Source organism: Saccostrea echinata, unplaced genomic scaffold, assembly GCF_033153115.1.
Source record: "Saccostrea echinata isolate AGI-Se365-2 ecotype Australia unplaced genomic scaffold, CSIRO_AGI_Sech_v1 ptg000054l, whole genome shotgun sequence".
In the NCBI taxonomy this organism is placed as follows: domain Eukaryota; kingdom Metazoa; phylum Mollusca; class Bivalvia; order Ostreida; family Ostreidae; genus Saccostrea; species Saccostrea echinata.
The window spans coordinates 43,054,486-43,071,163 of record NW_026889803.1 but is presented as its reverse complement, the minus strand read 5'-3'; the positions used below and the strand labels follow the sequence as shown (position 1 = coordinate 43,071,163).

At 31.9% G+C, this 16,678-nt stretch overlaps 1 protein-coding gene across 1 annotated transcript; it reads right to left on the bottom strand.

Moving 5' to 3' along the window:
- Positions 1–1,525: 1,525 nt before the first annotated feature.
- Positions 1,526–13,909, bottom strand: LOC133172431 (charged multivesicular body protein 1a-like). The gene is made up of 8 exons (XM_061307313.1): positions 13,795–13,909; positions 13,423–13,442; positions 5,684–5,761; positions 3,940–4,086; positions 3,339–3,407; positions 3,150–3,209; positions 2,738–2,925; positions 1,526–2,552 (listed from the first exon to the last, which is right to left on the bottom strand). The coding sequence occupies exons 1-8, from the start codon at positions 13,799–13,801 to the stop codon at positions 2,531–2,533; spliced, it is 591 nt and encodes a 196-aa protein (XP_061163297.1). The 5' UTR covers positions 13,802–13,909; the 3' UTR covers positions 1,526–2,530.
- Positions 13,910–16,678: the final 2,769 nt, after the last annotated feature.

Sequence of the window (16,678 nt, the reverse complement as noted above, 5' to 3'; positions counted from 1 at the left end):
ATCTTAGTTTCAATTCATAAATAAACATCTTAAGGATGATTGAAGTTTTGACTTGAGCCTAAGTCTGTTTCATGATTTTGCACCAGGACCAGAAGGTACTAAAATTGCCACTCTATTGTTTCATTTAATTAACATAAACAAGATGTAAACAAATTTCGGTAATAATGCTTTTATTTAATATAAATTATAAAACAATCACATTACATATTTCAACAAAAAAAAACCAGAAGTCTCTGATGAGACTGTAGCTCTACTGGTCTGTTTGTATAACAAAAGAAAAGTAGCACTTGGATTTGAAACATTGCAACATGCAACAATAAATAGAATTATGTATCTTAATGTAGTCTACTTTTGTGACAAGTTATATTGAAATCAAATGAAAACTAGGAGTAGTAGCGTTTTGAAAGTATTTCATGGAAATTTCTATTTCTAGTAACCATGACAACACCATTCACCCAAATAAAAAAAAACAGAAATACATATTATGTATCGTAGTGTATTCTAACTGTGTGCCAAATTAGATTGAAATCAGACCAAAATTGTAGGAGGAGTAACATTTTAAAGGAATTTCACAGAAATTTCTATGTTAAGTAACCATGGCAACACTGTTCATCGAATTCAAAAACCAATGCAATAAATTATGTATCTTAGTATAGTCTTCTTGTATGCCTAATTATATTAGAAGCAGACTAAAACTGTAGCAGGAGTAGCGTTTTAAAGGAATTTCACAGAAATTTCTATTTTTAGTAACCATGGAAACACTGTCCATCGAAATCAAAAACCAATGCACTAAATTATGTATCTTAGTGTAGTCTACTTGTGTGCCAAGTTATATTGAAATCGGACCAAAACTGTAGGAGGAGTAGCGTTTTAAAGGAATTTCACAGAAATTTCTATTTTTAGTAACCATGGAAACACCGTCCATCGAAATCAAAAACCGATGCACTAAATTATGTATCTTAGTGTAGTCTACTTGTGTGCCAAGTTATATTGAAATCGGACCAAAACTGTAGCAGGAGTAGCGTTTTAAAGGAATTTCACAGAAATTTCTATTTTTAGTAACCATGGCAACACCGTCCATCGAAATCAAAAAACCGATGCACTAAATTATGTATCTTAGTGTAGTCTACTTGTGTGCCAAGTTATATTGAAATCGGACCAAAACTGTAGCAGGAGTAGCGTTTTAAAGAAATTTCACAGAAATTTCTATTTTTAGTAACCATGGAAACACCATCCATCGAAATCAAAAACCGATGCACTTAATTATGTATCTTAGTGTAGTCTACTTGTGTGCCAAGTTATATTGAAATCGGACCAAAACTGTAGGAGGAGTAGCGTTTTAAAGAAATTTCACAGAAATTTCTATTTTTAGTAACCATGGCAACACCGTCCATCGAAATCAAAAACCGATGCACTAAATTATGTATCTTAGTGTAACCTACTTGTGTGCCAAGTTATATTGAAATTGGACCAAAACTGTAGGAGGAGTAGCGTTTTAAAGGAATTTCACAGAAATTTCTATTTTTAGTAACCATGGAAACACCGTCCATCGAAATCAAAAACCGATGCACTAAATTATGTATCTTAGTGTAGTCTACTTGTGTGCCAAGTTATATTGAAATCGGACCAAAACTGTAGGAGGAGTAGCGTTTTGAAAAATTGTTTACAGACAGACGGACAGACAGACAGACAGACAGACGGACGGACGACGGACACCTTACTATCGCATAAGCTCTTCTGGTCTCTGACCAGTAGAGCTAAAAATCATGAACAATTGTTTTCAGGCTTTGGCATGTCAAATTAAATTCCATGCCTTGACATTTCGTTAATGTTAACAATGTGTTGAGAAATATGAGCAGATGGTTGATATTGAATCAGCATTCCCTCAAGATTTAATTGCAGTAGTCTCTAACTTAAACAGTTCATAAAAATTCTGTGTATCATATAGACTATATGATTCCCAGTACATGAACTATATGAAGTAGTACATGTACTGGGAAACAGAAAGGGATTTTTCATCAAGGAATAATTAGATATTATAGATATGGGTTGTTCAATTTAAAACTAATTTTCTTTCAACATTGGTTTGTTCTCACATGTAAAGTGTATCTGTTATACATACCTTAAAAATCTACACAAAAAGGTCATATTATATACATGTACATGTATTAAAAATATATTGTTTCTCCCTCTCAAAAAATCTTAATTTTCAACTAATCTAAAAAAATTATTTCATGTAGATCTTTCTATCACCCATGATGTAAATTAATTGTAGAAAAACTTTAAATTTGAGAGACTTTCACTTCCAGTAGAGTACAAAAGATTTACATAGAAAGGAACACTGGAGAGGGTAAAAAAAATGTAGCTACCAGTCTACTTATTCATTTATCCTCAAAGTTGAGTTCCTTGTTAAATTTCAGCACTCCTGACTGTTAATTAGCACTGTCTTTCACAATTAACAGTTCTTTTCTTTACCATTAAGTCTTTAGTATACTGTGATAGTTATGAAATAGCAGAAAGTGTGGGAAGATCAATTCCGAAGAGCTTGTAACCTGCAATAAAAAAGAAGTACATGTACTGTTTTATGATAGATTAACATAATTTTTAATACTACATGCAGTACATTCCTCATTTCAAGAATCTGTATTGAACATAAGTAAAAACTTTTTTTTTCACTTGAAAAGATTACATCAAAAGAATTCCATTCTTAGAACTAAATATTAATTGACAAACACACCTTCTTGATAGATCATCCTCCTTTTTTCTCTCCCCCTCCTCTCGTATGGAGGCTGTTGTGGGGTGGAGTTCCTTGAGCTGGTCTGTGATATCTAGGTCATTCTCTGCAGCGATCTGTTGCATTAGACTCTCCACCTGATCCTGAGGAGTGGATAGTGTGGTGGCAGCACTCATGGAATTCTCTAATGTCTAGAGGTAAAAAAGTTAAATTTCACATGTGCTTGCAAAATTACAATATACAATAGAGCTTTGAAAGCCAGTAAAGCCAAAGTATATACTGCAATATTTTTAAAGTCCTTTGAATTCGAATATGGTAAGTGAATTCATAAAATTTGCGATGAGACGCAATATTTTTAAAGTCCTTTTGATTCAAATATGGTAAGTGAATTCATAAAATTTGTGATGAGACTTACAGAAGTCCTAACATCAATGTCTTCAAACTGCTTCTCAAATTTCTGCATGACTTGTTCAACCTATGTGTAGAAAATGTATCTACTTTCAATCAAAAATTAATACATTGAGATGAAATAAATGAAACTGCAAGGCCACCTTGAAACAGAGAATTCTTTCATATTTCCAATAACTTGTGCTGCTTTTCTAACCTTTTCCAAATCCATTGCTGACATAGCTTTGTCTAAAGCCTTTGTTACTCCTTCCATTTGTTTTGTGATCTGAAAATATAACAAGAACACTAATGAATACCACTAATTTATAATTAAATGAAATATATAATAATGCCTCATCATGACACCACTGCAATACTACCAACTCAGTGTTAAGCTATAACCACTCTATCAAACTCATCATGACAAGGTACACAAATACCAGGATATCGCATAATAAAGTACAAAGTATTTGAAACCAGGCTCGTTTGACATTCTCTTCAATTTTAAAAGATGTGAATTCTCTTGTGTTGTCTTCCATCCCTTTCATGATATCATAATTATGTGATTATTTATCAGACAAGATCATTAATTCTATGTAGTTTTGACTTTAGTTCTCAAGTTGTGGACCAAGGATCTAAAATTGTTTTAGTTACTTTTTTTTCAACAAAAACTGCTACTTTTTACTATTTATGGTAAATTAATTAAGCAGCCAAAGCAGTTTTTTTATATCACTCACCTTTGTGTCAATCTTTTGTTATTGGTTATCCTTTGATATCTTAATTTACTTAATGTACTGACATTCATTATTAAAACCTACTCCTTTCATTGCTACAGCAGTCTGGACTCTGGCTGCTACTCCATCAACACGAGCTGCAAATCGTAGATAATTCAGACCTTCATTCTTCTTCCTAATGGCATTTTCTGCATAGATTCTTGCTCCCTCGATGTTTTTCTGGGATATAGCCTAAAGAAACAAAAAATAAATTAACTGAATATGCACATCTAGTTATAAATTACTGTTGTCAAATCTGCACCCCCCCCCTTTTCCAAACATGTTTTACTATTAATTTTAGTATGAAAATTTCAAACAAAAGGCAAGTCCTCCCCTCCTCCCCCACTTTCTGTTGCAATATATCCTAAAAAGAAAAGCTGTTAAAATGCATCTATAAACAGACAGATGAACAGACAACTTTGCTGCAGAGCTTCAAATAAACTTGAAGGAACTCTGGTAACAAAAGATGTAATTAGGACATAAATCATATCATATAAAGGTGAAAATACTGAATTGTTCTGTTTTATTTTAAACATAAGTTACCTGTCATTCTCCCAAAGGAAATATTCATAGGCAACAAAGTAATGATGAACAGAAATCATTTTTGTTCACTAAATTTGGGAAAAACACATTAAAAAAGGTTTTCAATTCCTCTGTTTTGATCTACTCTGACTAGTATAATGTTATGAATACAATGTACTTGAATACAAACTGTGTATGACACTGTATTTATTATAGCTTTGCTTTTCTTAAGGAGATAGTTTTAAAGATTTTTCCTATAAACTTTGATCCCCCTTGTGGCCCCACCCTTCCCCTTGGGTCATGATTTGAACAAACTTGAATCTACACTACCTGAGGATGCTTCCATATAAATATGACTAATCAAAGCTTTGCTGTTCTTGAGCAGAAGAGATTTTTAAAGATTCTTCCTATATATTCCTATGTAAATCTTTGATGGCCCATTGTGGTCTCACCCTACCCAAGGGGTCATGATTTGAGTCTACACTATGTAATGAAGCTTTCACATAAGTTTCAGGGTTCGAAATTCACTATATGCAACTCGCAAAACGCGAGTTAGAATTCCCAAATTGCGAGTTAAAAATTAGGTAACTCGCAAAAACTTGCGAGTTGATTTTTTTGCATTGAAACTGTAGCAAAATTATATAATATGACAGAACACAACGCTTTTGATTTAAATCAGTAATTTAAAAAAAGGCACACTGTAGTTGTATTTTGTGTATTGTACAGTAGTTACTTTTTCCTTAAGTTACATGTATCTAATTTATATAAATTTAACTTTATATTAAAAATTGCGAGTAGTTTTATAAAATTGCTAGTTCACTTTCTTGGAACTCGCAATTATTTGCAAGTTGTAATTTTAGGGAGTTTCTAACCCTGAGTTTCATCTTTTCTGGTTCTGTAGTTATTGACAAATGGATGCCAGATACTCTTTGATCAGAAAAGCTCACTTGAGCCTTTGGCTAAAACTATTTGATTACATGTACATGTTCTTTTTTTATTCCCCTGTGTTTGGTTACTGTAAACATACCTGTACTTATTTTAGAGATAATCATATTTTAGCGCCTTTCGCAATGCTTCTTGTCCTTTAATTTATGTACTTGCAAGTAAATGATAAAAAAAAAAAACTCTACTACACTTATTTATGATTGAACTAAACAGTTGAAAAGGACGATTCCTTTAAATTTTGAGTGCACAAAGTTACATATGTTTAGAGTACTTCTTGCAAAATTATACTGGAAGCATTTAAAAATTTTAACCAGTTACATACCTTCTTAATTTTTGCTTCTTCTTTTCTTTGTTCTTTCTCAGATTTGGCAGCTAACCTCTCAAGCTGCTTTTTTGTAAACTAAAAGAAAAATTGAATTTCAGTAGAACTATACAATATTCATGATATCAAAACTAACAAAGCAGATCTACAGCATCTATGTACACGTATTTTCTAACTTACACTTATGCATATACATGTATGTTTCACTATTTAAATTCAGAGATACATGCCATTAAATGTCTGTGGTAATAAGCAGTACTGTTAAGGTGCTAAATGGAAATATCAGTGAATTTTTTATATAGGAAATGCATTCTATACAAGGATGGCCGATTCTTTTTAGGACTTTACTATTATCGGTCAAATGTAATGTGGTTGAAAACTACATGTTGAGGATGATTAGATTTCTTATTTAAACTTGTCATGTGATGTGGCAGTCACATGATTTTAGCAAATATACCTGCAGTATTGAAGTCATCTATAAATTCCAATATTGCAAGGGCATAACCAAGTTAAAAATCTAAGTTTAATTTATAATTATTTTCAACACTCTTTGTTGTTTGTGAAAAGTGCTGCAAACCTAAATAGATTCTACTATCCAATTGCCAAAATTACATTTGTTAGACCGTATGTTGAATATTTTGCTGGTTAAATACATTAAATATAGATATAATTAATTCATTTGCAAGATTTCATCAGGTTCGCAGCAATTTTCAAATATCTTCATACTTCTATAGTTTATGTGTAAAAGGTTGTCATAATTCATTGAGGGTATGTTCTTGCAATATATCGATTTATTACGACCCTTACTATTACCCTTCAATGAATCTGCATACAAATATACGGCAGTATCACTTGTCTAGGGAATGTACAAGACTGGTACATTCAATGTATGGGAAGTATATGTCGAATAAAATCATAAAACATAGGTAATCAGAGATTACAGAGCTCACCTCAACGAATGTTGTCTTTAAGGATGGATTCTTCTCATATTTCTTATAATGGCAGAATCTTGATTTTCTGAATACTTAATATTCAGACTGTTTACACTATTTTAACATCCAAAAACTTTGGTGTCATCGGCCTTGATTTTTAGTCAAGGTCATTTGAAAGTCAGTCCTAAAAATAGTACTTTTACACAGAGAAGTTTGGAAATTTATGCATATGAATAAATTTTGCTGATTGAAAAAATATCTTTCACCATAAAATTAAAGTTGTTACTTATTTTTGATGACTAATTCATATGGAATGAGCTGGTGAAAAGATAACATGAAGTCCTTTATATTCAGTAAATACATTTAATCCGAATTTCCTCGATATTTTTTCAAAATTCTCAGTTTTCATGAATTCACATGAAATTTCATCTCAATTTTTACAATTGACCATATAATGTCAAATATTTAGATTTTTGTCTGATGAATAATCAAAGGTTCAAGATTAATTTACAAGGTAAAAAAGATATAGTAATCAGGCAAATTGTCGAAAAAAAATTAGCCCGAATTTACTCTATACTTTCTGAAATCTTCAATTTACAGAGTGTTTTTAATGTCATTAAGAAAGATTTTTAGTCGCCAAAAATATATCAATTTGGTGTAATTGTGACATAAATACTTTCATTTCTACCAGTCACACATTCTATTTTTACGGTATTTTACACTAATGATATTCAAAATATTCATTTCGAATTTCCTCTGTTATTTTATTCTTATGAATAAGTTATGTTTGACAATTTTATAAAATACATCAATTTTCTAGTGGAAATAACAGAAAAATTATCACATACATTCTTCACATGCACAGGACTAATTCAAAACAACTTAACCTTCAATATAACCAGGAATAAATAATAGACCTTCCAAAAAATTATTAGAAAAATCACACATAAAATTTTTATAGACTAGAAGATTTCAATACATTATTTATGATATAAACATGAAATCAATATACATGTATAGTGAACATGCCATATGAATCTAGACATTCAATGCTTAACATATGAATATCAGAGGGACTAATATACATGCCTATTCATGTATATGTAATTATATACATATAGGTCCCTGGTATTATGTTATTACTGGATATTTTACATTTTTCAACTGAGTTTTGAAAACAACAAGCAAATTCAAAGAATTGTGGTCCCCCGCTTTCGATCTTAGTGGATGGGATGCCATTATTTATGGAATATTGTAATTGTCTTGTTTGTTTGTCCTGTCTTGTCTGTGCATCATACAAAAAAGACATAAATTATTGAATTAATAACAGTTATGGCAAAGACTATAGCTTCTCAAAACTACATCAAACTTCAAGATCAAGGTCATGAGATCAAATATCATAATAAAATCGAAAAGATCTTCTCACAAGTGATGCACATGTAAAAAAAAAAAAAATCAGAAACCAGAGTATACAATCAGAAAGGTCTTGAAACAGGTAATGCACATGTCAAATGTAAATACTATATCTTCTCTCAATCAAACGTTATTAGCAATGCTAAACTTTTTAAAAATTAGGTCAAACTTCAAGGTCATGGGATTAAAAATCATAGTACATTTGGAAATGCTTGTCACAGGTAATGCACTTGTCAAATATGAATGCCCTATCTTTGCTCCTTCAAAAGTTAGCAAACTGATGAAATGTTTGAAAATTAGGTCAAACTGGAAGGTCAAGGTCACGGGGTCAAATATCATAGCATACTGTAGATTCCTTATTTTACGCGAGTACTTAATATCGCGAAATGGTCCAAACGCGTCAAATCGCGAGAACAATAATTTGCGAATGGGTGATTTATCTAGAGATTTAACATATATTAAAGCACCATAAAAATAAAAGCGAGTAATTTTATTTCGCGAGTGGTGCTTCTCGCGAAATTATGCGATAATCTATTCCTCGCGTATATTTAGGAATCTACAGTATTCAGAAACATTTTGACACAGGTAATGCACTTGTCAAATATGAACACCCTATCATATGTCATTCAAAAGTAATCACCAAAGTTAAAATTTTTGAAATTTAGGTCAAACATGAAGGTCAAGGTAAAGGGGTAAAAAATTATAGCATGCTCGGAAACACCTGGTCACTACTAATGCACGTCAAATATGAAAGCCCTAACTATTCTCAATCAAAAGTTATAAGCAAAGATAAAAATTTTGAAAAGTAGCTCAAACTTCAAGGTCATGGTCATGGGGTCAAAAAGCATAGTTCATTTGGAAAGGTATTCTTACAAGTAATCTTCATATTTAATATGAAAGCTCTATCTTTTCTCATTTAAATTTAATGACCAACTTAAAGAAATGTTAATTTTTTGAAAAGTAGGTCAAACTTCAAGGTCAAGGTCACAGGGTCAAAAGTCATAGTATATTTTCGAAAGGTCTTGTCACAGGTAATGAACAGGCATAATATGAAAGTCCAATCTTTTCTCATTCAAAAGTTATGACCAATTTAAGGTAATATTAATTTTTTTGAAAAGTAGGTCAAACTTCAAGGCCAAGGTCACGGGGTCAAAATTCACAGTATATTTGGAAAGGTCTTGTTACAGGTAATGTACATGTGAAAAACAAAAGCCCAATCTCTTCTCACTCAAAAGTTATTATGGCCAAGGTTAAAGTTTATGTGACAGACAGACTAACAGACAAATGAGATTTAATGTCCCCTCACTTTCGCGAAAGCAAGGGACAATAAATACCTATACACATATATAAGTATATAGTTTGTTCAGCACCAATAAATATAACTCCTCAATGTGATCATATATTGCATAAAATTTGCTGGAGTTTTAAGATAACAAAAAAACCATCTATGACAATCAAATGCCCTTTGACATCTTTGCCTGAAAACGACATCCTTGAACTTTGTAACAATAATATGCATGCAGCTATCAAACTTAATTTCACATTTAGATGCAAAATACTTATTCAAGGATGAAATTTCTTTTTGAGAATTTGTAACACAAACATTTATTTATCAGTGTCAATAACTTGTATTGAAATTGAATTAAAAATTACCTCTTGAGGGTTTCTACTGCAAGTACATGTATATATAGTTCATTTGTAAAAATCTAAATTTTAACCCGGCCACTACCAGCACTGTATTTGAAAATGTAAAGCAACTGAATACATAGAGCTAGGTATATATCATTTACAAGTTGTTGTAATGCCAGTACATGTAAATCTTCACATTGTAATCTAATGAAAGATAATGCTTGAAAAATTCACTCTGGGAGTAACATTTCAAATTTGAATTAAAGATTTTGTAAAGTAATCACATTCTACAAAGCGTGCACTGTATCGGGTACTTGGGAATCAAATAATTAAACATTATATGATTATAAACAAAACTACTTTTGACTGAAAGTTTCTGAAAACAATCAAGAATGGAATCATGCAACAAGCAGCAGTGAGTTTGATAACATGCATTGACTTCCACATTTCTACACACAAAAACATTTCTTGGATCAGATAAATATGTAATTCCTGCTTCTGACATGATATATTCTGAGAAAATCTCTTTTCCACAGACAGCCATCATTCATTTGATGTGAGAATTTCTTGCTGAACATGTGTCCACCTGGTGAAAGTCCAAATATTTTGTTGACCTATAATTTAAAAAAAAAGTATTATATTTTACATAGCAGCACAGATGCTGCATTACATGATAGTTAGATAAAGTTGTGTCCATATTTCTTATACATCTACCTCAATAGTCCATCTGCCAGCACCCCTTGCTCAATCATCCTGCATTCTGACCTCCAGTCTTTTTTCTAGATTAGGGTAAAGTAGGGTTGTTTTTCTCCTAAGAATTAAACATGAACATCCCTTAGACTTTTTTTTAAATTAATGGAAATTGATTATAAGAATAAACAACTTATCTCATCTGTACTTCATTTATTAATTTAAATGAATGAAGATATTTTAATAGATTCTACCACATGTATAATGTCTTATATTATAGTGTATTAGATATAAATAAGGCGTAATAAAAAGATATGTTTGTTTACGGTTACATGCTGAAATAAAAGAGGGTCGGTAGGTAGGATTTTTTTTTTATTTTATTGAATTTTTTTATTCACAAATTCACATGCATTGGTTGAAATACAAAAAAATTTACCATTGTGTGGTGCTTTACTTTTGTTTTTGGGCTAATCATAAGGGCGATAGACACAGACACGTTGACGTATATTAAACATGCCATTTTGATTCTAGTACTTTTGATTTCATTTTCAAACGCTTGACCTATTAAGATGCATGATTTCAAATGCTTGACCTATTAAGATGCATGTAAAAGTTAGAGTGACCGGCAAGTGACTTCCAGATTTTTCTCACAAAAAAAAAAAAAAAAAAAAAAAAAAAAAATTGGGTCGGCGATAAAATATAGGGTCGGTTGGGTAACCGTAAACAAACATATTTTTTTTATTACGCCTAAATAAACATTTTTTATCCTGAAAGTATAGAAAAGTAAAAAAAAAAAAAAAAACCAATAACGTAAATAGTTTTTGAACAATAATGTTTCATTTCGCTCTATTTATTAGACAACTGTGTGTTTCAATATTAGTGATGTGATTTCCACATACAATATCAAGTTATTTTTCCGCTTGATTTGTACCCAAGCGGAACACCTTACTTTTCTAATAACTTGATGATTGTTGTGTCTTAAACAAAGTGGGCTAGTTAAAAATATAAAATTTGTTGTAATCATATACAAAAAATGCTATTTTTGTGAATTATTTTTCATAAACCTGACAAACACACGAAATATATCCTCTTCAAATGTTGACAAGTCGCGGGAATAAGCAGACGAAATATTGATAACAGATCTATAATTTCTGTGCGAATTCCCATAAATCAATACAAACCAGCATGGAATTCAATTTCAAAATTATAAAAATCTTCAGAAATTTATATCTAACTTACATGCTCACTGCACACGACGAGGCAACGTGGATCTGCAATCTTGCACGTGTTTGTGACCTTCAAGTTCAAGCTTCCCTTTTGGCTGATCGGAATGCCCCGGGCATAAATAACTATGACTTAATTTGTCATAACTGTCCCTGGGCTTCTGCAATGCTTCGATAATGTTCACAGTTTGTAAATTTTACAAAACGACCCTCTCAGGATTTTCTACGAGAAATGATCTGGACATGTTGACATTCGCTACTGAACTGCGAATATTATGGGGATTGTCGCAAATCAAAGAAAATATTACGAAAAATTTATTTATTTCAAAAGAAATAGACTCAACATTACTTAAACTGACAAATTAACTTACAGTTTTTCCTTCAGTATAATTAAATATGATTTTTGCATTTTACGACTTGCATAATTTATGGAGACCCATTGACGACGTAAAATGCTGACAAGAATCCATCCTTAAGTAAGGCAAAGTCCCACACTAAACTTATAATCTAGGAGTGTGCATCCCTAGATGCAACATTTATGCAATTTTGGACTGATAGGGCTTGCAATTACTTGGGAATAGACTTATCTGAAAACTTAAAACTAGTCACTCATCCAGAAAATGTAAGTCAAATCCAGCATCCGAAGCAAGTTTTGAGATTGTTCGTCCCTTGATGCATCATCCATGCAAGTTTGGTCAATATAGGGTTTATAGTTACTTGGAAATGACATCTGCTCCAAAAACTTTAACCTGGTCATTCATCCATGAAATATAGGTCAGATCCAGCATCCGAAGCAAGTCCAGTAGTGTGCATCCTTAGATGTATCATCCATGCAAGTTTGGTCAATATAGAGCTTATAGTTACTTGGAAATGAGATCTACTCCAAAAACCTTAACCTGCTCCAAAAACATTAACCTGGTCATTCTTTAGCTGAAATTGCAGCATCTGAAACCTTGACTGGTACAATAAAACACACTAGAAGCATCCTCCATGCATCTCTGACTAATGTAGGCCATAGAAGTACTTTAAAAGAAAACTGCTCCAAAAACCTTAAACTTAACCTGGGACGCTGACGCCAACACCGACGCCGAGGGCATTACATAAGCTCCCCCAACTTCGCTGAAGTGAGCTAAAAAGACATCTAATCCAAGTTAATGGCCTCTTATATATTTAATGTTTTATTTAGTTAAAAAATACATTTTTCATTGTATAAAATATAACTTGATCCGCCTCTCACTGCATACAAACTGTGTCAAATTTTACGATATGACGTCACATTGACAAGTGCATTGCGATCAGTGAATTGTTTATATATTGATGTGTGGATTTTAATCAACAAAAAAAAAAATGCATGCAATAGTAAGAACTGATGTAGTTTAAATAAAGCTATCCAACAGTTTAAAATATGAAATCATTTCATTTTGTGGTAATTTGAAGAACTTATATTTTTGTGTGATGTCAAAGTAAGCATTTCCCATATAAATTAGACCCCGCCTCCTTATTGTAGCCTTAACTGTGCTGCGTATATCACATACATAATACAATGTATATCTGATATATATATATATATACGTCTACAATTAAATAGGTGAATACACTTCAGCACTGAATTCATATTTTGGTTGTGTAACAGCACATGGCTGTGCTGACAAATTGAATACCACCCATTAGCTTTCAAATTATTTTTGTATAGAAAATTATACTGAATGTTAATATATAACTATTATAATATGTACTTATAAATCTAATAAATATGATATATACAGGCAGGGACCTATATACAATATAGTATATAGGTCCCTGATACAGATATAAATATAAGATCTTTTTTATGACAAGAATGTCTACTCACTCTTAACTGGAAAAGAGTATCTGAAAAAATAAATAAATCACATTAAATCACCTCGTGAAATGAGGATTTATTCAAGAAAACTGCATAGTACATTCATTATCTCTCTCTCTCTCTCTCTGTTAGCATGACTTTTCAACGAACGAATAAAGGCCTAATCAGCTAATCATTTATGGCTTAGATACTTTTTTATTTAACTATAACACTTTTCGCACACAAACATTTAACATTCTCTTTGTTTATGTCATAGAGATAATTCGGGATATGTCAATTTTATTTAGGAACGAGATTGTATACCTCACAAGTATGGAATATTAGGTTAATCCATTTTATTTAAAATGTTGAATATTTTAAAGATATGTCTAAGAGCCTTACCATCCATGTTGATCGATGTTACTTTAAAACTGCACTCTGTGTTATAATGTTTATTTCAAAATATATTTTTCAATTTTGGTCAGGAACTAATGAGCAATCCAAACCGGAAGTGACGTTGTTCTACAGCAGTAAGATGCTTCTTTTTATTCATTGGCTAAAATCTACTGTTTTGTTTACATTGGATACTATTTATAGATCATCACATGTAAGAACAAAAGAAACTCTCCACCCGACAGAGTAATAAAATTATGACATAATAAGTCTAATACATAGCCCTTGGTAATAAAGCTTATAGGGGCCTAGTACTTAGCTGACTCTGTAAAGACGTTTCTGTCATGTATGTGAGATACGAGCAGAAGACATCGGGGATTTAATTTCTCTTATGACCGAGTAGCCTACATTCAAGTAAGTTTTTTTTTCTCCTGCAACATAAAAGACAATAATATTTTATCTTTATTCTCCTTTTTTAACCCCTGGGTTTGATTTAATACATCTTCGTTGCAAGTACATGTAATGCAAAATGGAATAGTGACTTTACATCTATACTTATAAATTAATAAATTTTGCAAATAAACTCCGAAACGGGTGCACCAGAGTTCTTACTTACTTCTCTAACAATACACTAGATACAAGCTGATGTCCGTAAACTATATTTAGATTTCACTCGCATAGTAAGTATCGTACATTAAATTAAAAGTCCACTTTCATTTTCTATAAACAGCCATGAAATAGCTAAAACGTGAGTACGGTGGCGTTTCCGGTTGGCGGATCTAAGTTACTGGCAATTATTAATGAAACTGACAACAAGCAATCGTTTATTTATTACATGAAACGTCATCACTGAATTATTCAATCAAAACTCGATTTAAATGATATAAAAGATATAAGTTGTGATAACCGATTAAAAAAGGGAAATGTGCAAAATATTTTCGTCATTCGCCGATCTTTATATTGACGGAAGCTTCTAGAACATCATATAGCATCGAGCCCGATGTTAAGAAAAAAAAAAACGAGGCGATGATAGCTACATGACCATAAAAAAAAGCTTTTGTGTAAATGGTCATAATTGAAATAATGGTAAATCACTGATAACACTATAAGTTGTGAATATAATTATATCGAAAGACTATTACATATACATGTATATAGTAGGTTTTCCTAATAAATTTATCGGTAAAATTTGTATATATTCCTTACTGAGAGCATCGTGGCAACGAACCCGAAGTACAATTTGTACTTCGTAATAAACTTGCTTATATGAAAAGAGAAAATTAATGAATAAGGTATTGTTCAATACAATTAAAGATGTAAAAATTTGCGCTTTAATCAATGCACAATTAATTTCTGAATACAATCTTTTATAGCTGCAATAATGTAGCCCTCTCCTTTTTTGAGGGGGGGGGGGGGAGGGGGGCAGACAGAGAGGCCAGAAAATATCAGATCCAAAAAACAAAAAAAAAATAGGAGAGGGCTACATTGTTGCAGCTTAGTCTTTTGTATCAAATACTGAGCCTATTCATAGGGCGTTAAAAGCTAATTTTTACACAGGTACTTGGTTCTTGGTTTATAGATATGTATGTACCTTATTGATAGGTAAAAAAGGTAAAAAAGTAAAGTACATTTTTACATATCAATAAGGTACAAACATATTTATAAACCAAGACCCAAGTACCTGTGAATTCCCCCCTCCCCCCCACCCACCCCCAATCAATTTATCAGTAAAATGTGCATATTCGTCGCTTTTATCCTAGACGGAAATGAAATAAGAGCATCTGAAGCACAATATCCATAACATAGTATAACAGGTCTCACAATAAACGTCAATTAATGAAATTGCTATTTTTAAAAAAAAAATAAAACAAATAAAACAAACACAAAAAAACGGGAGGTTTGGGGGGATGGGTGGATTGGATAGGTAAATCTACTTCATTGGGAATTTGAACAAAGTATTTGTTCCTGCTATAAGCCTGTAGGCTGTCAGTAGAGAACTACAATATATTTTCTGTCGGTAGTGGTATAAATTCAATTCCCCGCGCTTGCGCGGGATTTCATCTAGTATTATATATATGTATAGTCTACTGCATGTATTCATCTATGTTCAAAAATACAAAAATATAAGGAAGAGATTTACAAGTATGAGATTTTCAAAGATTTGTTAACATATATTGGGTAGGCACGTACATATAGTTTCGGGATGGGGGGGGGGGGGGAGCAAGGGGGTCTGGCCGCCAACTTTTTAAAACATAACTTTTTTAACTGTATTCTCTTTAGAGAAGTGGACAGGCTTTCGCCTACATGGATGTAGGCGAAAGCCTGTCCACTTCTCTAAAGAGAATATTTTAACTGTAGAAATGTTCATTGAAAGGCTGGTATCCCCCTTTTTGGTTGCGGTATAGTTAAATCATGATATTGGAATATATTCGTAAAATATGATGGAGAAAAAAGCTGGAAGCTACACTCCACCCCTATCCCCACGAATTAGGATTTTGGGCCATTTACCTTTTTATCTTGCTCATCTATTTTTTTTTTCCAGATTTCATTTTTACTAATGAAAAGTTGGTTTTTCCAACTTTAAAGTTTTTTTCCCTCCATGTTCAAGTTTGTAATTCCAAACTTTAACCTTGGCTTTACCAACTTTAATTTGAGCTTTTCTGACCCTTTTCCTTAGCTTTTTTCCCCTTTATTTTAAATTATTACCAACTTTATTAATGCATACTTTATACCCTGAAGCAAATTGGTGAGCAGTTAATCTGTGTAAATTATTTTTTACCTTTACCTCCCTATGACATTACATACTATAGTATAACTTTTATAGAACTTCATACATGACAGGATTTCAACCAAACGTATTTAAGAGATCAGATATTTTGTTTTGTATGAGAGA

Excerpts from the sequence above, each read along its gene's own strand:
- LOC133172431 (XM_061307313.1), bottom strand. Across the intron at positions 5,762-13,422 it reads ATACTCTTTTCCAGTTAAGA|TTTACAAAAAAGCAGCTTGA; the intron begins GTGAGTAGACAT and ends TTTTTCTTTTAG. Across the intron at positions 3,210-3,338 it reads CAGCAATGGATTTGGAAAAG|GTTGAACAAGTCATGCAGAA; the intron begins GTTAGAAAAGCA and ends TTCTACACATAG.